The 26,074-nt window shown below is 32.4% G+C and overlaps 1 protein-coding gene across 2 annotated transcripts; it reads left to right on the forward strand.

Annotated features, from left to right (window-relative positions):
* Positions 1-287: 287 nt before the first annotated feature.
* On the forward strand, positions 288-17,512 carry LOC139502479 (innexin unc-9-like). Of its 2 annotated transcripts, none has more exons than XM_071291957.1 (2): positions 288-477; positions 11,919-17,512. In XM_071291957.1, coding segments are annotated over exons 1-2 (1,260 nt in total). In that variant the 5' UTR covers positions 288-475; the 3' UTR covers positions 13,177-17,512. The 2 variants fall into 2 exon arrangements, with proteins under 2 accessions (XP_071148058.1, XP_071148059.1); XM_071291958.1 differs by lacking the exon at positions 288-477 and adding an exon at positions 5,998-6,102.
* Positions 17,513-26,074: the final 8,562 nt, after the last annotated feature.

Here is a 26,074-nt window from a genome sequence, read left to right on the forward strand (position 1 = left end):
CATTGGCAATAACACCACATCATCTGTTTTATATATAGAAAATTATAATGTATTATTTATTACAGAACCTTTTTCTCCAAAATTACATTTCCTTTTTAAAAGGGGGAAAGCCCGAGGGGGAATGTCCGGTTTTTGTTTTTATTTTGCTTTTTAGGGGGAATGTAAGTCTAATCCTCTTTTTCATAGCACTTTTACAAGTAATTGTGACTTCAAAAGAACATATATACACATTATTTAGCACGTATATCCTTCTTATATTATGACTCGACGGCACTTGAGATTTCGGTGGTCACGTGATGTTTGTCAGCTGTTGAAGCAGTTTGACATCCCATCGTGTCACGAAATTTGATCCTCCCACTGGTTGAGCGTAAACAAAGGATTGTGAAGAAGTTTCATAAGAAAGAAATCATCAGAAATTATAGATTTATACATAAATAAACACGTGGATTATTACTAGCAATTATAAATTGATGAAATGTAAGTTATATTTTTAATATTTTATATAATTATTATACATAAATCATATGATAGTTGTGTGTAATGAGGTACTGGTGACGCTAAGAACTCGTGGGAAATTATTTTTCTTAGCTTATTTACCACGTTTACAGTAGAACAAAATTAATAACATGTTGACTCGTGTTTTCATTTTTTGTTGAGAAACGAATAATTATGATACGTGGATTTTTGGCGGCCACATGTTATCAATGATTTTTATGATTATTCTGATTACAAAGTCAATTGTACATGATCTATGATCATGATGATAATTCGAGATAACTACGTTAATCGGCGTTGTTTAATTTGTCTGAAAAATATCTATTAACTCAATATTTATGTTTTTCTTGATTTTGTAAGACCGATATTGCTGACATCTTATATCTTATTTTTAAAAGACGCAAATCTATTTTTCTGATGAAATACTTGTTAACCCCCAGCATGAGAAACGTTAATTATGTTATGTAATCGCTCCGTTTCGTTGCGATAAAGTCTATTTTACGTTGATATACTGTAAACTGAATATTTAATGACCTGTCCTTCCTTGAAAGACTATGATACGTCGCTAGTTTGAGAAAGAAGTGAGGGTGTATAGGGGCGTATATTGTATTATGTAATTCTATTTTTATTGAACATTGTTCGGCATCAGTTTTCCTTCTTATCGATTTCCTGTTAAGATTATTTTTGACACTAATTCGCATTATATTAAAACTGACGATGCAGAACACCATTTCCTTGTGTGCAAATGAAAAGAAACAAATTTGAAAAGACTAATATTTCAAAAAACTAAAAAATTCCCACTTGTGTTCATAGTCACACTACTTCAGTAGTATTGTAGTTTTCTAAAAAAAAAAAAAAAAAAAAGAATTTAAAGTATTTCCCTTTAACACTTCGGGGTATAATTGTGCAATTCTGAAAAATAAATTATAGATAAATAAAAATAATAAAAACATCCACATGTAATTGCAAAATTTTGATAATAATTCATATAAAATACAAGAAGGGCAAACTGATTAAAACCAGACCAAATCAAGATATAAAGATTTCTAGGCAGTATATTTTATTATGTATTTATCTACTAGTATTAGAAATTAACTTATTTTGTTTCCGATTGTCCGTATGTTTCCGCTTGACCGTGAGGCTCTAGTACTAACTTTTCATTCTTTCAAACAGGTTTGCAGAGACTAATAGGAAATCCTAAATATTTTAATGTTTAATATCTGAAGTTCAACATCTTTAAAATTGGAAGGCTCAAAATATAAGTGCAAAAATCAAATGCATGGGAGGCAAACGGCCTTTGAATCTTAGAAATATTTTATATTATGTCTTAATCCTAAATAGTTGTACAGTGCACGGTTTCAATTATCAAATTACTTATAGACAGTCTTGGTCAATCTAGAAAGTAGGCAATAACAACACCGTATTTATACTTTTGGCTAAAATTTAAAAAAAAATTAAAAACCCCAAACAAATAAAAGTGTGCAATATCATGATTATTGGAAATAGATCTACGTGATTTTCTAAACTCATTTGTTTACGCAGAAATAGAAATCTTGATCTATATTTTCACATGATCATAATGATGTGACATTTTTGTTAAACATATAATTGATACAAGTCTTTTTTGACATTCTATCCCGAATATGGCTGATTAACCACAAGCACTTGGAAGACATATACGATTTCCAATTACTTATATATTGACAAGTGCATTTCTAATGCTTGTTAATGAGTGTTTTTGTATATCAATCCTTAAATGGTTAGAAAAAATAATTAAGTGCTTTGAACTTTAATTCATGGACATAATAATTCATGGTTACAAAGTCTCCTACATGCATAGCATGTATGTATTTGTCATGTCAAGGAGGTTTATTCTGAACAAAACCTTTGTGTCATGTTCAAACTACATGGTACCGTCTCGCTATCATGTCTTCTACGTAAAGTAAACTGGAAACCTGTTGTTGTTACTGATCGCTGTAGCTAACGGTGCAGAGTTTTTAGATGAAAGGACAAACCAGTTAACTATTAAAGTGATGATGACTTATCAAACAAAGCCACGTCCCTGTTTCGGATTTTTTTATTTGAAATATCGAACCATCATCTCCGTGGTACAGCATGTACAGCTGTGCATGTATTTATGTTTTTAATAATCTTCATCATGTTCATGATTTACGGTTTAGTTTACTTGGAGTTGAAGCCCTGTTTCAAAATCCAATTTATTATCCACGCCTGGAGATATTGCACTTGTGTCAATGAGATGGCAACCCAGCGACACAAATAACCAAAATACATTTAGAGTGTTGCATACGGTAAACAGACAGATGTGTATGCAATATGCAAAATTAATCGTCACGAGTCTGCGATAAAACGAAACGGAAACGATTTAAAACCCGACAAACAGACAAAGTACCAAATCAAGGATTTATACAGCAGACAGAGTTGGTACATATGAATGAAGCATCAATCATTTTGTGTTATAATGGTGTTGACATTTTTTTTCAGTTGTTTGATTTTAAATATGTCTAAAAAAAAGATTAAAGTTTTCTATAGGAAGTTTTTGTTCCTAAAAATAAATCTGAAGAAAAAAAACTGTCGTCCCGAGGAGAAAAAATTGTCGATGCATAAGACGTCTGCAAAAACAGAAATGGCATCTGGCATGAAACCTCAACTGAAAATTGTGATAATTTAGAAAGTCATTTAAAACATTAATATTGAATTTCACAAGTATAAGAATATTGTATTACTAAGTCATACGCGCAAGAATTTGCCAATGTACTCTAAGTTAATGTAGTATTGAGGGTCATTGTGGTTTTGTACAGAACATATTTATCAAAGTGGGTTTTTGCTTTTGTTTATACAAAAACACTGTCTGACTGTATAGGGTCGATATGGATGCGAATTGATGTATACATGATAAATTAGTTCAAACTAATTCTTAACTAAAAAATAAAAAGAAAATATGCTGAATAACACGATTATCAAAAATGTTACGAAAATACGAAAAAGTGCCATGAATGTCCGATATGGGTCCGGATTGGGTGGACAGAATCTATAGAATAATGGACAAAACAATAAATATAAAAAAAGAAAAAAAAGAATGGAGAATAAACATGCTAAATAATAAAGAATACGAGATCATTTGGTTCTGAAATATAAAAAATAAAAAACGATATCCAAAAAGTATAAAGAATAGAGAAAAATGGTTAAAAAATAAAGAACAGCAGCCAGACTTTTATGGATATCGGCTGATCTTACGGATGATTCCAATTCCAATTAATTTTGATGTTCAAGTTGTGAATAACTTGCTATATCACTATATATATATGGCATATCACTAGTGGCTGATGGACAACTTCTAATTTTCTATGTCTGACATATGATGAGCTGACAATTGGGACTAGTTGTAATGTTCTATTAATCAGGACATAGTTTCTGTGTTACCAATAATAATAATTCATTGATACAGTAACTGTGGTTACTCTTTCGGTCTCCTTGTCCGTTTCTCGCACGCCCGCGAGAATGTAGACGTTGACAAGCAGCGGAATATACGCTGATTTAATTGGGTTATAAAACCGAAGATCATGAAGATGTGGTATGAATGCCAATGAGTCAACTTTCCTCAATGACCAAATTACACATCTATTGAGACCTATAGGTCACGATACTGCCTTTAATAATGAGCAAAGCCCATGCCGCATAGTCAGCTATAAAAGGTCCCGAAAAGACAAAGTAAAACAATTCAAACGATAAAACTAACGACCTAATTTATGTACAAAAAAAGAACGAAAAAAAAAATATGTAACACATAAACAAACGATAGCCAACGAATTACAGACTCCTGACTTGGGACAGGCACATATATTTACGATTGTATTTAGTAAAATGTGGTTACAGTTCTTGAATAACTCCATTAAATTTATCATCCTTTTGCACCAATCTGGAGTGTCGACAATCAATTGGTCTCAAGTGTCAGGTGTTGTGGCAAATAATTAAATAGAACAAAGAACACATTTATCGATCGAAAGGCAATAAAAATAAAGGAGCTCATTGTTCTTATTCATTACATGGTCAATCTGTCCAGTTCAATGACCTCTTGAAGGTTACCAGGGTTAACATCTGCTTATCAGATATCCATTAAAATAATTAAAAATGGCGCCTAAAATAATGGATACCATAAGGGCTAAAGTATGCATGACGGGTAAATGAAAATAAGGGTATCATTCTTGAAAAAGAGGCTCTGTTTGGGGTTCTTATAACTACACCATCGATACTCTTGTTATCTCCCGCTTAGCGGCCGTAGGAATTGCAATGCATGACGAATAAATTAAAGCAAGGGTATCATTCTTGAAATAGAAGTATTATACTAGTAAAAGAGGCTCTGTTTGCGGTTCTTAAAATTACATGATACATGCAGATACTCTTTTATCTTCTGCTTAGCGGGCGGAGAGATAACAATGCATGACGGGTAAATTTCTCCGACCATCATCCGGCCGGATGGCTTCTATTATTACAACACCTATACCTATTGTATGTATTATTAACTTGTTCCCGTCCTGAACATGCATGGAATATTTTGACGTAAAGCAACCAACAATCAATCAATCAACCATAAATAATTAAACATATCCTAGACATTTTTGGTTGAGCTCCATTCTACTCCAGAAATATTTGTATAAGTACATGCAGGACAGTCTAGACAATTTCAATATATAGTCTATACCTATGTCATTTTTATGCCAGGAAACAGGAATTAATAAAATATGTATTTTTTACCCTATTTTAAGAAACAGAAAAAGTAGTGGTGTATAGAACTGATCACTGGTTTGTTATATATACTTATATATTTACTAATCACATAACCGGTATGACGTCAAATAGATTCTACAATCAATATTATAAATACAAAAATGATTACGCGGACATTATCGAGTGCGTATTCCTATCAAAAATAAGGATAAAGTTAAGTGATTTTCCTTTAAAATCATTTTAAATAAGTACCATTTCAAAACACGAGAGGAGTAGTAGTCTAAACCACACTTGGGCACAAACATACGTTATAATTAAAATCCTTAAATACATGTATATTGTAAGAAGGATTAATTAAGTAATCTTATTTAGAACCGTGCAATCGAAATTTATTTTAAGCGTAAATAAATTGAACCCCCGCTATGGCAGATTAGCGCTTTGTTTTACAAGGGAAATACACAAATCTATATGATTTAATCCGTATTAATCTTAATAGAACCAATTATTGGATTCTTCTATATGAGAGGGAGGGGGTATCTGGTATTCAGACATTTAAATAAATTTAGTGTAAAAACAAATTGTATAATAATTAGATATTTTAGACAAGGGCCGAATCTGAATCATTAAAAAAAAAAAAAGAAATTGACCAATATTTTAATACAACTTTATGATCAGTTGATTAATAATCTAAACTCCCATGCCGAGCCTCATAACGCATACCTATGAAACATAAGAATAAAGTTAACTGGTTCTCCTTTAAAATCATTTACAATAAGTACCATTTCAAAACACGTGATGAGTGATGGTCTAAAACAATAAATATGCCTGACCATTGGATAAAATTAGTTAGAGTTTGATAATGTAAGTACACATTATTATTTTTTTTATACTTAACTATGCTACTAGTATTAAAATAACGAGATGTGTTAGCCAATATGACGTTAATATGCAAATCAAAGAATTCAATTTCATGTAACAGTAACCTCGTTAAATTATACGTGAAAAATATTGCGCATTATAAATCACCATTTATATGATCTTATATTTGTTGATATGTTGTGATGATAATGTATACATATTGCCCTTTATAAGAAATGATATGTGTCTTAGTGTTTCTAAAAATATTTCAATATTGTTACAATTATCATGATTATTATTATTATTATTATTATTATTATTATTATTATTATTATTATTATTATTATTATTATTATTATTATTATTATTATTATTATTATTATTATTATTATTATTATTATTATTATTATTATTATTATTATCATCATATCATATTAGCATGTTCTCGTCCTGATCTGCCTCAAATATTTGCTACTTTACAAGAAACAGCAATTTCCATCAGCATCTATCTCTGTACTTCTTTGTTTGTCATTAATTGTTATTGATATGGTTGTTGTTGTTGTTGTTGTTGTTGTTGTTGTTGTTGTTGTTGTTGTTGTTGTTGTTGTTGTTGTTGTTGTTGTTGTTGTTATAATACGATACTAATAGTAAAAGAAGTAATTTAATATACATGGACAGTTGAATTATGATTAAATTTAGACTTGTTTTTTTTTTTTAAGAAACGTGTATTGTACATGTATACACCATCACGAGTCTTTGACTATAGTCCCTGTAGTTGCACTCAACATATTTTTATAAAACTTTACTTGTTTACGGAATCCGAGGCAAACGTTTTAACGAAATAATTTTTGAAGTTTCTAGTATGAACCTAACATATTGGCTTACAAATGTCGCAAAGGGATTCTTGAATTGACATAGTACTCTTTTTGTTCTCAAATTATCGTTTTGAATAAAATTATTATCATTCAATTCGCCGTTTCAGAATCTAATGCATCCTGGGTAATATTTTCAAAAGTGTTCACCAAAACGTCCTGATTGGTTAAAAATGTCATAAACAATGAAAATTTAACCAATGACGTGGCGTTATTTTCATTTTGGGGTACGAACAATGAAATTACCCATGATTCTTTAGATTCTGAAACGGCCAATTACCGTTTGTTAAAACATTTAGTAAAGCTATAAAAGTCTGTCTTATACAGATTGCCTGTGTTTCCTGGAAAACGGAGATAAGGCCAAAAGTTTAAGAATGTTGTTAGTGCGTTACTGTGGTAAACAGATCCGTAGTGTGTGAAAATTACAAAATATAATATCAGAAATGATTCCGGAACACTCAGTTTTGAAATTGGATTTGTATAGGGAAAAGTTAAGTCACAACAATACTGAACTTAGTGGAACATTAAAAACGGAAAGTGATTAGTCCATAATCAAATGGCAAAATCAAAAGCTCAAACACATCAAACGAAAGGATTACAACTGTCATATAATATATTCCTGACTTGGAACAGTCATTTTCTAAATGATTTAAGCCAAATATACGAATTTGGTTTCCGAGAATTTCATGAATTCCATCCCTGTTCCTAGTACGATGACCGGTAATGACCGATTTTGTCTAACACTCAATCCGGACTGGATTGATCATTCAAGAAATTTTATTAACCATATTTCTCTTGAAATCTGGTGAATTAAATTCTCAATATAATTTCCATTCGTTTTGATTCGTATTTCGGTCAAACAACATTTCGACATTACACCCTAACACTTGAGACAGATCATTTATACATTAAAGTATCTAAATTTTAAGAGTGGAGATTTGTCGTGTTGTTGTATAAGCTTTCTAAAATCCGATCTCAGGAAAAGTACATACACTCTAAAATTATCCTATCCTCACAGTCCGTTTTACCGGAAGCTGTCGATTGCCTTCCGGAAGCTAGTAGTCACAAGTTTAAGTAGTAATATTTCGTATGAAAATAATAACAAGCTCACTATTATGAAGTTTAAAGTCTCAAGTGATAAATAATATTTACGATAGTCAATTTTTTTCGAACCTTAATTATTTGTAGGGCAGTTTGAGGTAAACACTTTCAAAGTGCAATCGACCACATACTTTTAATTGTGTCGTGCAGTCTAAATTAACCGCCGGTCACTCAGTCTGTCTATTTCATTTGCAAGTGCATTTTATCATTTAAAACATGTCACAGGTATACTTGAAAAACAGAGGTGGGTCTAGGATTTTTGAAAGGAGGGGGATATAATCTAAGAACAGTTTAAGACGATTGTATACTAAAAATGTATAAAAATCGTTAAAACATTTGATTTTAATCTTTAAGACGGTCAAAAAGTGGGAGTGTACGCCCTCTATGAATCCCCTGTACCCGCTACCGAAAAAACGTACAATGCGTCACGAAGAGTAAAATTTGTATCGATATTAAAATATTTGTTTATAAAGAGAATGTTTCATACAAATGTAAAAGGGCGTTATTATAAAGAGAGTCAAAGGGTGCTTTCATATATATATAGAACAGAGAATAGTAGACAAAAATATAAGGAATAAAGAAACACGGGGAAAAGAAAGAATAAGAAAAATAAGGGCCCCTTTCAAACCCTCACACACAGTGTATTTACTAAATAATACATGGTTGCTCAGTTGAAAATCGAAACAGGTTGCTGTGAGAATAAAAGTATATTTAATGTGTCATGCTATGGTTGGTAGTATAAACATATTTTTCAAGACTTACGTAATATTGTGCTGATAAAGCGAAACAATGAAAAATGTAAAACAGATTTTAAATATCATACCGGATGACGATAACTTTGTGCATGTATTTAAGAATTGAATTCTCTTTTTTGTAAATTTAGTGGGGTGTAAAAGCGTTGACCGAAGTACATTTTGTATGAAGCGCGGAAGCGCTTCATACTAAAAATGTGCGCACGGTCAACGCTTTTACAGCCCTATAAAGTTACAAAATAAGCATTCAATACTTATAATTACATTTTTACCTATAGGATCATGAAAACACGCCTCTTATCAAGTTTTTATTTCATTTACCTGTGCACTTTATTGTGGGACCTCGTGTCATCATGAATGAAAAGTTGCATTGTGTAATGCAATTTTAAGGAATATCACGAGATTGCTAGTTAGCCAACCAGAATAACGTATTACAATGAAACATACATCTAATGTAATTATATATAAATAACAAGTATTGTGGTGTGGTTGACAAAACCTGCTTCAAATTTTAAGGAGGCTGCATACCTTTAAACAATCTCATCTTGAAATTATTTTACACAATGTTATGTAGGAGTCTCCTGAGACGATTTATTAAGGTGGTACCAAACACCTTGTTTAATTTTCATAAAAACTTCAGACATTTTACAAAAATATAAAATAATTAAAAAACTTGAACCACATATTTTTATTGGAAAATGTCATTGGCTTTAGCAGTTTGTCAAAAACTTGGTCATTGAGAAGCTTAATATTTCCTTAACAATAGAACGTGATTATAACGTTTGACTGATTTTTACTAAATGTAGTGTTATGTACACCTTAAACAATATTACAAAATATTTAATGGTATCTATTAAACATTATATCCTTCTTTATTGTGTTTTTGTTAAAGCAATGATAAGTGGTGAGACTTTTTAAACTTGGTTAATAAAACATTGGATCCTTTTAGTCTGCTAAATGAGTTGCATATGCGGTACGGGTTTTGCTCATTGTGGAAGGCCGTATGGCATGTATGGTCCCCAATAGTTGTTAACCTGTGACAATTATGCTATAATAATCCCAGTGTAAACATATACACAAGTTGGTTTCTTGTGGAGAGTTCTCACATTGTCAACCATGCCTCATCTTCTTATTTCATTAAGTTTATCATTAAAAAAGGACGTTATTGCTATAAACCGCCTCTAAGGTCTTGTGGTAGTGTTTTCGCCTAGACTAATCATGTCGTCATTCCCACTGACCGTTTTAAAATGAAACCTAGTTGTGTACTTAATGTAATGGATTGAGTACATATTACAGCTTTGTATTTTGGGAAAGAACTTTTTTCCCATATAATATTTTTCGCAATGGAAGATGACATGAAATTCATCATTGACATCACGAATAGAGCAAAAATTGCATGGTCTCTGCTGGTCAAATGGTATAGTAATGCTCGTTGTTGAAGATCTATAGTTGTTTACTTCTATATATAAATAGGTCTGTTGGTATCTTGTGGAGAATTGTCTTATTGTCAATTATACCATATATATATATAGAAGTCCCGACAACTGTTAATTATATAATTTGTTTTGTCATTATCTAAATCAGTTTCATACGTTCAATGCCTTTTCATCCATCTCTTAACAGGTATACCGAATGTAAAAAATGTCATTGAAATTTCATTGCCGATAACTGCCAGCATACGTGTAGTTTTAACCAACATTTGTTTTTCTCATGTTTGGAATGTAACTATGTATAGCTCTAATTCCTTGTAATGGTTTGATTATACTTTCCCCCCTTTTTCATTTTATCAGCTCTTTGACGTTTTTGTTAGATCTTAGCTGGAATGAACGCAGACAATGAACCTTTAACGGTATTTCAAGTTATACATCAGCTATGTAAAAGAGGTATACTTATTATCCCGACCTGTTAACGGCCGTATGCAAGTACATATTATTAAATCCTCGGTGAAACTACAAATAAAAGCTTCCTACTATCGGGCTTTGTGTAAACATGCTTTACCGAATGACGAAGTTTCAGGTTCATCACTCATCATTTTCCTGTTTACCGAATACTTATACATTCTAAAAGTAATGGTCACGTTAGTTTTCGTGGTATTTTTCTAGGAAAGTACAAATAAGAGCTTCCTAAAATATGCTATCAATTTTCAGGTGAACACACCTTATTACCCTACCCTGTAATGCGTTTCCCGATTCTTTTCTTTGTTCCACTTCCTGTTTACAGAATACTAAAAGCGAAGGTATCATTTGTAAGCAACTATAATCATGATAATCAAGAAGATAGCTCACAGTTTTACATGTTCTTGTTTTCACTCCACTTGTAATTTCATAGAATAGACGACACTACTGCAAACATACGTTCAGAAAGTCACAAGATTTTTTGGAAATATGGGAACTTTAAATACAGTTTCTGTGCCCACGCCTCGTTTTCATAAGCATTAGACATCACGACAAATCACGAGAATCCCGAAAGGCATTTAAATAAAAAGTAGAACGGAGCGTTTTAAGATCATTGTTAGTGACACGTTAAAACAGGATTTATATAGTTTATTCAGATTGGTGAAATTAGAGTTTCAATGGAGTAAGAACAGGATAATTCTATATTTATTGTTAATTATACTTACACAACTTACATTTTATTAGTTTCGAGTATAATTTATTATCATTTAAGAAACTATTCCGTTCCTACCAAAGGACAAATATTATCATGATTATCATGAGTGAATGTAGTAATTACGGTTGTTTCGAAAGAGTTTAATCATGAGTTAACTCGACTGATTCACTGAAACTAGTTTTTTAGGGAATGGATCAGTAAACACGCCAAGAAATTCTGAACAAGTAACCTTTATTACTTATAAAAGTATTATGCGATTAAAATAATTAAATTAAAAAAAAATATATCAATACTTACAATGCATTGTATACTCTTTTCGCCATGAAACAGGTTGGTACATTAGTAAAAAATTTGGTGTCAATGACAGTTTGCATTTAAACAAGATGACTAAAAACGAAACATTTGAATTATGTGACCTTGAACTTAAATTCCATCGTTGATCTTTTCTTTTTAATACGTTGATGCATTTATGCTCTTTTTTCAGGATTGGGGCATTGGGGAGTCTTGTATCCTGGAGCAGCGTCTCAGGATCTGCGGACGATGATTGGATAGATAGAGTGAACCACATATGGACAGTTCTATTATTAGCACTCTTTGCAGTTGTAGTCACTTCCGGCCAATATATATTAGGCGATGCTATACAGTGTTGGACGCCTGCAGAATTCACAGGACAATTTAATTCCTACGCCAAATCTATATGCTGGATTTCAAACACATATTACATTCCCCAAGGTGATACTATTCCAGAAAACATCGCCACGAGACAGGAAGCGGAAATAACTTACTACCAGTGGGTACCGATAATTCTTTTGTTTCAAGCGTTGATGTTCAAAATACCAAATATAGCATGGAGATTGTTAAATGGATATTCCGGCATAAATATGGACAAAATTTGCATTTTGTCAGAGTCTACTCTTTTGTCGGCACCTGACGACAGACAGAAAAATATCTCACACATTGCAAAGTATATGCACCGATGGATTGAAAGCCAAAGAGATTTTCATGACAACGCGCTCGTGCGTATGCGTCGGCGTGTTTCCAGCGTCATAATTTTCTGTTTAGGAAAACGTGATGGCACTTTTTTAACTGGATATTACATTTTTATAAAGTTTTTATATGCAGCAAATGTAGTTGGGCAGTTCTTTCTTCTAAATGCGTTCATGGCAACTGACTACAATGTGTTCGGATTCGAAGTAATGAGTTACCTGTTTACCAATGGAGAATGGACCCCTTCACCGCGTTTTCCTCGCGTGACTTTGTGTGATTTCGTCATCCGACAATTGAGCAATCACCATCGCTACACAGTTCAATGCGTTCTGCCGTTAAACCTTTTCAACGAGAAAATTTTCATTTTTCTTTGGTTCTGGTTGTTTCTTATGGCTTTCCTCACATTCTTTAATTTCGCTTCCTGGCTATATTATACTTTATTCAAAGAAAACAGAACTCGCTATGTGAAAAAATACTTGAACCTTTGCAACGAGATTTCAACGGGATTTGACAAAAAGTTAGCTAGAAAGTTTGCTGACAATTATTTAAGAAATGATGGTATTTTTGTTTTGCGTGTGATAGAAAAAAACAGTTCCGGCATGGTGCTCTGTGATCTTGTTATAAGTTTATGGAAATTGTTCAAAGAGGAATATGGAACTACAAAGAAACCGGAAGTGATAGATACTGAACCCGTAAAAAATGGAAAGATAAACAACGACGGTTATATATCTAAGACCCCGTACGACGTCTCATAAGACATTGAGAACAGACGCCGACATTTTAAGTGAACTTGACATCTTTAAGATTGTTCGTGAAATGATAAGAACTCCGTTGTAGATGTAAAACATACTTTCGATAAAAATTGCTGACATTTGATGAATTCGCCATAGATTATGCGTGGAATTAGAAACTCCTTTGTAGAAACAGAAAAAAATACTAAACGATGAAAGTTGCAGATGCTTTATTAGTTAAAAGGAACTTTCAAGTAGAGTCTAACAGTACTGTACGCTGAATTAGGTGACCCGTAGAAAAATAGTTCAAGAACATGTCGGTTATTGACCATTGAAACAGACACTTGTTCCATTTTTCACGTAAAATACTTAACCTTAAATTGTAACCTATGTTTATGTGTCATAGATTCAGTACTGAGAAAAGTCTTTTAAGTCGAAATGTTCATTTAGAAAAAAATGTTTAGTGAAAAAGTAGTACAAATGTAGTATTACCTGATTACTGTCAAAAATAGAGAGGCGAAGATTTTTATTTTCATTTGACTGATTATCAGGGTTCTACATTTTGTTAAACATTTTTTTAAGATAATTTTAAGGAAACGATCTCAATTTTTAAAATGGCTGCCATTTTGTTCACTTACATAATATTTTTACTGTTTAACAGAGAACATATTAACCCATTGATGCATTCAGGGACCACAAAATCATGTTAGATATAAGCCATTGAAATTTTGGCGGGAAAATAAATCTCTCTTGACTTTTCATAGCTTTATCATTGACCATGTGTTGACAAGTTAAAGTTCTCAAAAACTATTAAAAAAAATTTATAAGACGTTTACAGACTTATCATTTTCATGTAAAAAATTTATAAAAAGAAAAATGGGGGTCAATGGGCAATTTTTTAAGGCATTCAAATGGATAAAAACAGAGTATTCCGAAAATCTGACAAAAATCGCAAAACATGGCAAGCGAACTTCCGACATCAAACACGTTACTTAACGAATTGTTTTGCATTTCAGAATTCAAGGAATTTATTAGCTATGGAAAATTAACATGATTTTAAAAATTAGATTTATTTTTTATTTTCTAAAAAATGTGTTGGCTTCAACTTGTAAGTCAATATTATTAAGATTATGAATGTAATATTTGCCACTGGTCATTAAAAAAACAACAGACAAATCTTTCAATATATCTTTAACTATACAATGTTCTAACATGAAAAGCTAGCAAAAAGTCCCATTTAAATGCAATATAATTCATTTGTAATTCTTATTGAGATAATGTGTGTTTTTAAAGTTCTCTATGGGCGTTTCTATCCTTGTGTGGTATTAACTTTTAAAAAGGGAAAAGAAACTATTTGTTGAGGTTTCAAATGAAAATAGCTTTTCGCAGACAATCCATTTTTGTCTGATGATCTAAGGTTTAACACTTTTATGATTTTATAAATTCTAACATGTGCCATGCGTTTTCTCATATACTAGTACTTACAGTCCTGTATAACATGTATAATAATTTGTAATATTTATTCCACTTCACACACATCTAGCTTGCACATGCATAATTCAATGGGGTTCAAAGTCATTTTCTGGCATTTTTTTTCATATTCATCCGATGTCTTCACGAAATCGACCATTTTTATACCATGTATATGTATAATAATGTTTTTTATGTTTATATATATTGTTAAGTATGTATATATATTTAGGAATAATTCAAGATGACCAATCGTTTTATTTTTATAACAAATTTTAGCTGGAAAGGGACCAATATTTTTATACTTTTACAATGTGTATTTCATGTGCATTTAAGTGAAATTCTTGTATATGTGTATTATTATTGCAATTTGGTTAAAAAAAATTTACATTTATTTATGCTTTTGAAATTTTTATGAGTAGTAATGTTCGATTACCATTCTCCATGTACATGTTATAGTCGTAAACAACCATGACAACACCCCGCAGGTATCCCTTTCCAAAATCCATAGAGGGTTCCGGAATCCGCGGAGAGTTCCGAATACCGTGGAACAATTCGTTGGATTGAGGCTGCGGATACATACACGCTGGATCCGATTATCATTGACCATAAACCTCCGCGTTAATCTATTCCAGACTGAAAGTACGAATTGCGCCAAAATGTGCAAATTTTTCTCCAACATGATGAATGGTTTATAATAAAAGTTTAACCAATGTCGGTTAAGTTTATTTTTAACCTTTACGATTAATGTGGAATGCTATACATCATTTATGAATATGGAAACGTACATGTAGCTTATCTTTTATATCATATTTATATTTGTTTTATTTTAATATGAGTATTTAATTGTTTTCCAGCTCAAATGGATAGTGGGCATTGTGTTATATATTTACAAGTACCTTCCATAATTGTTACATGTCGTTCTGCTCTTTTGTTTTAAACGATAATATACCAGATTTTCTATATGTTGATTTATTGACTCATACGTGTAGAGAGTTCAGCACTATCATAGTGTTGAGTGGAGAATTGACCACTTCCATCGTGTAGATATTTGACCCCTGTTGTCTAGTAAAGAGTTGACCACTGTAATTGTGTAGAGAGTTGAACACTGCCATCGTGTAGATAATTGACCAATGTCGTCGTGTAAAGAGTTGACCACTGTCATTGTGTAGATAATTGACCACTGTACATGATGTGGACAGTTGAGCACTGCCATCGTGTAGAGAGTTGACCATTGCCACAATATTGCTCATGATGTAGAGAGTTGACCATTGTCGTCGTGTAAAGAGTTGACCACTTCAAGCGTGTGGAGAGTTGACCATTGCCATCGTGTAGAGAGTTTACCACTGTCATCGTGTAAAGAGTTGACAACTGTCACCGTGTAGATAATTGACCACTTTCGTCGTGTAAAGAGTTGACCATTGTAACGTGTAGAGAGTTGATTACTGCCAGCGTGTAGAGAATTTGCGACTGTCGTGGTTTAAAGAGGTTGACCACTGCTACCATGTAGAGAGTTGACCACTATAATCTTGTAGAGAGTTGATTACTACAATCGTGTAGAGGGTTGAGCACTGCCATCATTTAGAGAATTGACCACTGTCATCGTGTCAGTAGAGAGTTGACCGCAGCCATCGTATAATCATAGGGGGCAAATAATTGTTCATTTTGTCTCTTTTCAAAACTGTAGTTATACAGAATTCTGATACTTTATAACCTAAAATTATGTACTATTCTTTTTATAATCAAAATTTACCCTAAATTGTTCAGATATACCTCTTTGATTCAGCCTATATCTTGTATAATTATATATATATATATATGCTCCTTTTCGACGTTAAACACTTGTTAACAATCAATCAGTCAATCAATCAACCAAGTAATCAATCATGAACCAATCAATCAATCAATTAATCGGGTTTTTTAACATGTTCTCGACTTCTACATTGCAATTTTCATTTTTACGATACAAATGTTCATTATAATTCAGTTGACTCAGGTTTTATTTCTGTGTGGCATTCAACATGTGAGACTAAAAATGTTACTGGTTATATACTTGCAGTCATTTTCTATTATTTGTCTTTTTTTCGATAAATTTCACATACAAGCCTGTTTAGATGTGAATTTATTGTTTTGTTTTAAACAGACATTTAATTTCAATTTTGGTATGTAACATGAATCATTTGTTTTCCATACAACTGAGATACCTACTCTTCAGAATGCATTGTTATAATATAAGCCTTAACCCATTAGTTTTTGGAACATAGTAAAAAAAGATGTTTTTTCTGCCATTTTTTTTTGAATATTTGTGCCAAAAATTCATTACCTATAGATCATTCATTCAATATAGCTTCACATTTTAAATCATCCAATATGGAAAAATATTTTTATTGATTTGTATTATATTTTTTTATAATTAAGGGTCTTTGCTACTCTTGTTCATGTTGTTTTTGAATTTTTATCAGATATACAGAATCCTCTAATTAGTTTTAGTTCTATTAAATTTTAAAAATATTAACTCTTTAATTAGTATTGGTTCTATTAAATTTTTTAAATATAAACTCATTAATTTTTTTTCATTTTTTGAAAGAAACAAGATAAATTTAATGTTAAATGTATGAAAAATCTGAGAGATTCATTACCCGCCATTTTTTAATGGCTTATACCTCAAATTTCGGATGACGAACCTTTTCATTTGCATATTTTTTCCCTTTTAATACCAATTATATACGTTTTTTGAAATCCTTGTTATTTTAAAACCGAGTAGCAAGCATCCGTAAGACATTGTTATGCTTTTGTTATGCAACGCATTACAGTCTTGTCAGAAACGTAGTTAATTATATTCACGTAGCTCAATTTTCTTTTAAAGATGTAAATAAAATTTATTGACAAATGTGTATTTCTTTTTCATTTTGATGCATGAACCAATTACAAGTAATTGAAAAGAAAGCCAGGGATACGACATTAAAAATCAACAATCGGCAAACCTCGGCTGATTCCGGTACTCTACATTAGAGTGTTAGATCGGCCGAAGTGTGCTGCAAGTTGTAGAAGGACAGATACAAATCTTGACAAGTGAAACGTCCGAAGAACAACAAAACAAATGTTAAAAAAACACAGAAAACACAAAATTCAGCAACACGAACCCCACAAAAAGTAGAGTGCTTTTAAGGGTAATCTGTTCCTGCAAAACCGGTGGCATATCTGTGTGACATATATAAATACATTTGTCGTTGTATTCTGCTCAATGCCTTCACCCTCTCATCCATTTGACCAATCGGGAGAGCGAATACTTATTTGAGACATATTAACTATTCTGTTCTGGTAAAAAGGCCCAACCCAGTCGAAACAAACTATAAGAAACGAGCATGGTAAACTTTTCGATCCTTTTAATAAACTTATTCTAAAATGTTATCAATTCAACACTGTAATTAAATTTTTGAATATTGAATTTATTGGTATAAATGTCATTAATATTGGTTTCGTGTCATTTGGTCTCTTGTGAAGAGTTGTCTCATTGGCATTCATACCACGTCTTCTTTTTTATATATACTGTATCTTTGTTCCCCTGTCCTACCATCAGTCGTGCAATGTTAAGGTCGTTACACAATAGTCTCAGTATATTTGTTATCCAGTTTAAAAGTTGTTTCGTGTGCGCATGATGCAACATATAATTTACTTATACCACGTGACAATTTGAAGCAAACCCGGATGTTGTTAAATAACGCCACTTCATCCAGTAAATAACAACCCGGATGCTGTAAAGTAAACCTAACTTCATGAAAATGACAACAGAAAATGATACATGATAGACACTTCAAAATGATGCATAAATATGATTAACACTGACACAAAAATAATCATTCTTTCCTCGTCGTGTAAATTTGATATGGACAGTTCGTTTTATTGGTTAGTTGGGTAATGCTTGAAGGGCATATTTCACTTAAAAGTGAGAAAAACAAACTGATTTCAAAATATATGATCATGTGTCAGTAGGGCTTTGATTACAAGGATCTGACAACATTCAATAATTACAAATGTTTGTATCATTTAGATGAAACAAGAGGATCGGATCCCGAAAAGTTTTTAAAACAAAATGAAAAATATAGACTGGTTCCCTGTCCTTTGTCTGTCAAATTTTGACTCTGGAAGATTACCCGTATGTTGCAAGGGAGAGAACCAGCCTAATGAAAAGTAAATTCAGAAAAATACTGAACTCCGAGGAAAATTCAAAACGGAAAGGCCCTTATCAAATCATGGCAAAAATCAAATCATAAAAACATCAAACGAATGGACAACAACTGTCATATTCCTGACTTGGTACAGGCATTTAAATTAGAACGGAAAGAGGAGCATCACTGGCAAATTCAATTATCAACTATGCTGATCTCTGGATAATTGACAATCATCGAGTGAATCCGCTACTCCCCTTCTATCCGTTAGTTGGGATGAAGGAACGGAATCTACCGAGTTTTAACGAGTTGATTTATTTGCGTCGTGTATACCGCTCGGTAGATCATGATAACCAGAGAAAAATATTAATTCAATTTTATTAATTTATTAATGATTGTTGAAATGAATTTTAACTCTTTATTTTGTTCTTGATAATCAACATACAGTTTGATAATTCACGTTGTTTAACGTCTAGTGACAGTGTTATCATGTATATGCCAGACGAGAACACATTATCATAGCAATGCTTATATTGAAATTGCAAAAAGTAAAACTCTGATGGGTTCATTAAAATGGGAAACAAATATAATGTGAACACAAGAAACATAAAATACTTGAAAAAAGTTCGAAACAAGTTATCAATAATAAATAAGTATAGAGATATTTGACCTCATTGAACCTTACTTTTGCAACTACATCCAGAAAAAAAATGTGTTTCCTTCCAGCGTGTCAGTTATGAACCCCTTGTTCAACTTCTAACATCTTTTATTCGGAGAAGTAACTGAGTTGAGTTCGAGTAAGTATATAATATAAAAAAAAAGATGTGGTATGATTGCCAATGAGACAACTCTCCACAAGAGACCAAATGACTCAACAATTAACAACTATAGGTCACCGTATATATACGGCCTTCAACAATGAGCAAAGCCTATATCGCATAATCAGCTATAAAAGGCGCCTAAATGACAAATGTAAATTAATTAAAATGAGAAAACTAATGGCGAAATATATAAGACAGTACTTAATGTTTAAATCAAATTTTAAGATCAGTATTATAAAAAAAATTAATAGTATGTTGGATATTTGAGAAATGGCTAATTAAAATCTGTTCATTATGAGGGTAGGAGAAATTGTGTTTTTTTTATTTGCTGGAACTTGAGGATCAGTTTATACGACGGATTTATTTTAAAGAAAAGTTTCGGGATCTGTTTAGAAGACAATACTAGTATTGCATTATTATAAGAAATGATTGATGGTTGTTGTTTGCTTAATGTGCAGTGGCAAATATTGCAAACATATTCAAGACGAGAACAAATTAACAAATAATATAGTAGGTAGGTTCTGCAAAGTAGGGGTCGACAGGGATACATATTGTGAAATTTGAACTGGAACTGGAAATAAGAGTATATGGATAAGGAAATAATTGTGACTTGTGCCGTATTTTTACATCCCACACATTCAAATGAGGACCTACTTGAGCACCAGTATTGTTGCCGTAATGGGTGAATTGCAATACATATTTTAATCGAAATTTTCAGTTCAGAAAATATAAACATACATAGGACGAATGGAACGGAATGGATATGTTTTTCTGATGCTAGCATATGGTCAACGAGGCTAGGCATTTTTTAAGGGTTAAGAGGAAACTAATTTGCCCTGTTAAAATCGTAATTTGACTGTCCCTTTGGTATCTTTCGTCCCTCTTTGATTACTTTCATATCAATAGAAAACGATAAACATTATTAGAATTTCCCCCATTCCTGAGTTCAGGATGATGAATGACGATTAAGACAAGAACTTTAACTCCAAGCCCTTCCCCATGTATGTTTTCTTTTCCTTGTGTAAGTTTTCCCTTTCCTGGTAGACATCTTCTATTTTGGAGATTAAAACCCAACATGGAAGAGGGGCGGGACCATTTTCGGGACGTCGGGATTGGTCGATTATAGCAACGGGAAATTGGGATTGCCTTGTTTAGAGATCGGGAATTCGGGATAGAAAAACATCGGGATACGGGAAACCCACGTTTTTAGCCATGGGAAATCGGGATTTTTATGTTGAAATATAACGGGATTGACAAAAAACTGTACAGATAAAAGTGCCTTTTTCATTATACTTCAATCAGAATCGCATCTAGAAACAGAAAAGATCCAGATCTAGTTGTTATTTTCTGCTCGTTTTTTTTTAAAGTAACCGTAGCCAGTGCCATATCTAATATCCACTGTACGCGAATGAAATGCTAACCCAAATTCATGATAAATGTCTAAGCTTCTTGGTATTAGTGTCGTTCTGATTTAGAGGATCAGTATACCCAAAGAGGGTGGTAAAATTTTTTTTCGTGCAACGTGTTTTGCCATTTTTATTTTCAACCTTCCGTGAAAAAAGTTCGTGGTCCACTGTGAAATTGGTAAAAACGGCACCGTGCAAGCATTTTTTTAATTTTTCGTTCATCGTGAAATTGGAATTTTATTTCGCGTTTGTCCGTGAACATATCGCCTCTTTACAACCCTTCCCAAAAGTTAGACTTGATTTGGATATTTTCAATAAGAGTAAGATTATGTAAGACCTACAAGAAAACACATGTGTTTCCGGTACCCCTATATATATCTTCCCTAATTCTAAGTACCTATTATCTAACTCTACTCTTAAAAGGTTTTTGGATGTTATGTGGGCAAGTACTTAGAAAGTCAGAATTTTTTTCCCATATGAACCAGTCAAAAACGTTTGAAAAAAAACTATTTTGCTTTCCTACCGATCCTAATTTTTTAGGGGATGTTACCTGAAACACATGTAATTTTTTCTTGGCTTTCCTACACAGATAATTTCACAGACACAGTCTTCTCTATAATCGAATATCATATAAAAATATTTATGGCATTCTGCAATTTTGAAGAAAACAAATACCCCAACTTGACCTGTTTAAAATGTACGTACTGAATATATTTCAAAATGCACAAATTGAAAGCAAATAATTAAAAACAACATTACTCAGAGGGTTTAATTTTCAAAGTTTACCAGGACGGCCTCCTTTCAAAGTTGTGTCAGATGTGTATATTCGTTACCTAAAATAGTGGAGGACCTCTTTATTAAATAAATGGTGATTTCTTGTTTATCGGGATCGGGATTTTTTACAAAATATGTCCGGGATTTCGGGATTTTCTTATATTAAAACCGGGATATCGAGATGAGACCCCCTCTAGCCCCCCTCATGGAAGTCTATTAATTTTATTTATAATTTCAGGATTTCCGGCTTGGACGTACATGTGGTTATCAATATGGATAAATTTATTTTATTAAAGTGTCACGTATTGATCTTATACAATCTTATACAATAGTAAAATATTTACACAAGTACAATCACATGAAAAAAAGATCAAAAACTAACCTATAAAGACTTATGAGACACTGTTATATACATATAAAACAGCTCAATCACACAATGTAAAAAAAAAAAAAAAAAGAAAAAAAAAAAAAGAAAATGATTAGAAATCTCATGTATTTATCTTGCAAACTTGATAAATATATTTACAGCTTCTGTAATACTCATTTGATGTAGTAAATTCCTGAGAGTCGGTTTTTCCTACTCATTAAAATTTTTTGCATTTTTAATGTTTTTAATGTTTTTAATGTATATTATTTTTTAACTTATATGTAACCTTTGTATTTGCGTGATTTAATGAGTATAAACTATCTATCTATCTTAATCTTTTTAAAGCAAGAACGCATGACATTTCCTGATACAAATAACGATCTATTATAATACATTCGTTACAACTCGGCCGATTCCGGACCTTCCGCGGATTCACCCGAAGGTTCCCGATTGACGATCTACAGTGTTAAAATGATTATAGTAATAATATGATAACGGCTTTTGTACATCAAAATTATACGTACAATGCGGACGAGCGACTTTTTCAAAATGTTAACGACTTGGCACATTGCACCCCCTTTCGAAATGACCAACCAAATAAATCAAAGAACCACGAAATGGGGTCTGATGAGATTCGATAATTTATCTGGTTTGAATTTTTGTCCAGCTTATGATTTATGTCGCGAAAAGGGAAATTAGAGAGCCTGAATTTTCGTCGACGGTATCAGTTTAGGTTCAGTATGTGGTTAAATTTTTTTAAATATCTATAACTTTGGCAAATCTTTGTGAAATTTTACGGAAGTTGCACAGAATCTGTTTATGATCAAAAGATTATCTAGAGCTTAATGATGAAATTAATGTTTAATTTCCCCGTATTTTATTGAGAAAAAATAATTTCTTTTTGCAGGTAAAAGGTAGTTACATTTTGGGGTTAATGTTTCTTATGATACATCAATTACTTCGTCAACTTTGGAAGAAGCTTTTTATGATTAATATTTAAAGCCAAAATTTTGAGAAAAAAGATCGTACATTTTTCAGTACTAAACTGTCAGACTTATCTTTACTAAATTAACAAACGGTCTCTGGTTTTGTTTAGGAAGCTACCCTTTGATTTGAGGGGAAAAAAGGGGGGGCTAGGATGAAAAATGTTGTCCTGTAATTTTTTTAGTTGTAATCTCCGTTTCTTCCCTTTTATTTTTTACTTTTTTCGGTCCTGCCTTTTTTTATAAGAATATCCGGGCTTTTTTGTTGTTTTTTTTTACATAAATTTACATCCTGCCTTTTTTTTGCCAAGTTGATCATCCTGCCTTTTTGTGTACTCAAAACTCCTCTCCTGTCTATAACTTAAATGGTAGCTTCCTTAACTTTAAAACCTGCATAGATGGTCATGAAACTTGTGCAAATATCAATATTCCAGATTAAGAAAAAACGTCTTTAAATAATGATTGATCTTTTTAACTTCTGTAAAGGACTGATAAATGGATTCACTTTTTGCTGCAAATCTCAGGCGAGAACCAGGGTTCTACAGAACCCTTAAAATGCAAATTTTAATATTGCACCTGAAAATTTCTGAAAATTAATTATTTCAAGTTCATTAACGATTTTTTTGTTGATAGAATGCTTGACCCCACATGCAGCTCCTTTTACTCATATTTGAAATTAATTGCATGGTTTGGACGGTTTCTCTAAAACCAATGACCATTAGATTCCAAATTAACACAATGAATAGACCAAACATAAAAAAAACCATTTAGATTCCGTGCACAGAATAATAATATTGATGATTATTTAATGACAGGAACAGTATCTCAATTTCGATACAATATTGCTTTCGTTGGCTTTGCCCCCTAACTTGGACCAACTACCGGGCGACAGGTCCTTACACTCCTCGCCGAATTTCGGGCGTACACGTAAAAATGGCCTACTAGCTACGGCACTGGTTTTAAAGAATCTGAAAACTGATTCTTGAAATAATTGATTTAGACAGCGTTGATGTCTTCAGAAGTATGAAGCTCCTCTTGTTAGCAAGATTTGTTGAATTTTTTTTTTTGTAAGTTAAATTGATCCCTTTTAAGAACATTTTCCAGCGCATTGACCAACACATTAGGTTAAAAAGAAAAGATGCATTTGCAATTCTCAAGTACTGCGTTGCTATATTAATCTTAAAAATATTAAAGTTTGTATGATTCAAGAAAGATAATTCAAACTAAACATTATCCGTTTATTGCCAATTTCAATCATTGAGCGCGAGGTTTTTTGATTGTATGATTACTTGACCCGTTTTTATAGTGATTGTTTGAAAACAAGACCAAATCCTTCGTGATTATTCGATTATTTTAAACTAATCAAAGACTGTATATTAAAAAAAATCAACTATAATTATTATGTGATATATTGGCCAAAAAATTGTCATGAAGTGATTATTTGGACACCCCACCGAGGGGCATCTTTACTACACGTGAGATCTACTTTGTCTCCAGGTAATTTTGCCGATGTCTGCAGTATTATATTTAATTCTAACGGCTCTTTTTGTTCAGATAGAAAGAAATTATTAGAACAGTCCAATAAAGCACTGTATACACTATATAGAAAGATACGAAATATTGCAATACCTAGTTAAGTAGTAAATGTTTAATCAAACATGTTTTAGGTCAATTGACAAGATCGGCGCATGTCTACACAAATGTTATTTATGCCTCTGATGCCTCCGTAATGTACTTATTTTAATTCTCCATTTTGATGCTGAACATTAATCTGTATCCAGTGGCAATTTGTACGGATCTTTTCACAATCTTCATGTTCTATTTCATATTTTAATCATACATGTATATATACCTATCGCTGTGTAGCTCAGTCTACGTGGCGGACAGTGGCGTAGGTAGGTCTTTTTAACGTGTACGCCCGAACCTTGGTAAGGGGTCTTACGGCCCCACGTGGGTCCTGATCAAAGCACCGGTTGGTAGTGGGCTAGAGGGGGCGAATCCACCAAAAGCTAACGGAAGAATTTATTCTATTGGGGTCTTTTTGACCTTTAACTGCATGCTCTCGTTAACCATGCACTTATTATGATAAACCTGCACTGTACTATACTTTTTAAAAGGTTATCAACACATGTTAATAAAATGTTCGTAATGGTTTTTGTATACCTTTGTAATTTTTCCGAGAATTTTCTATCCTATGAGGAACTACAATTTGAGTTTTGCAAGAAGCTTGACAAAACCTAAACTGGACCCCTGCTGTTGTTTCGCTCTTATCTACGCAGTATCAATCAGCGGGTGGCCAGTTTAAACAAAACCCACAAAAACCAAATCCAGCATTGACGATTGTGAAAGCTTAAGTTTTCGATGAGAATTCAGAAGAAATGATGGTGTCGGACGGAGTGGTCTAGAGCGATGGACACAGTACTAGTGCAGGCGATGCTGAATCGATATCACAAAAGCATGAGATCGAATCTCGACGAAAACAAAAATTTGCTTACACAAAATTGCAGATTTAAGAGTAGTTATGTTTCTTCTATTCTCTTTAATATGCAATCTCTTTTTCTTGGTATGTTATATCTTCTTAGTACTGTAATTCTACTCTATTAAAGCCATGGCAACCGAAGAATTACCATACCACTTCACATTTGCTATTACTCGACAAACGATTTCATCTATATTACCAACATATTTATATATTGAACCATCATTGATAGATTATAAGTACCAGCGCAACGACATGAATAACATTAGAATTTGAAGCATCACTACAAGAGCAGTCACCGTTCCACCAAATGCTATAATTCGCCATTTCAAAATCTTATGCATCCTGCGTAATATTTTCAAAAGGTATACATCAAAACGTCGTGATTGGTTTAAAATGTCATAAACAATAGAAATTCAACCAATGACGTAACAGTATAGATGAAGTTTCACC

This window comes from Mytilus edulis, chromosome 14 (assembly GCF_963676685.1).
Source record: "Mytilus edulis chromosome 14, xbMytEdul2.2, whole genome shotgun sequence".
Taxonomy (NCBI): domain Eukaryota; kingdom Metazoa; phylum Mollusca; class Bivalvia; order Mytilida; family Mytilidae; genus Mytilus; species Mytilus edulis.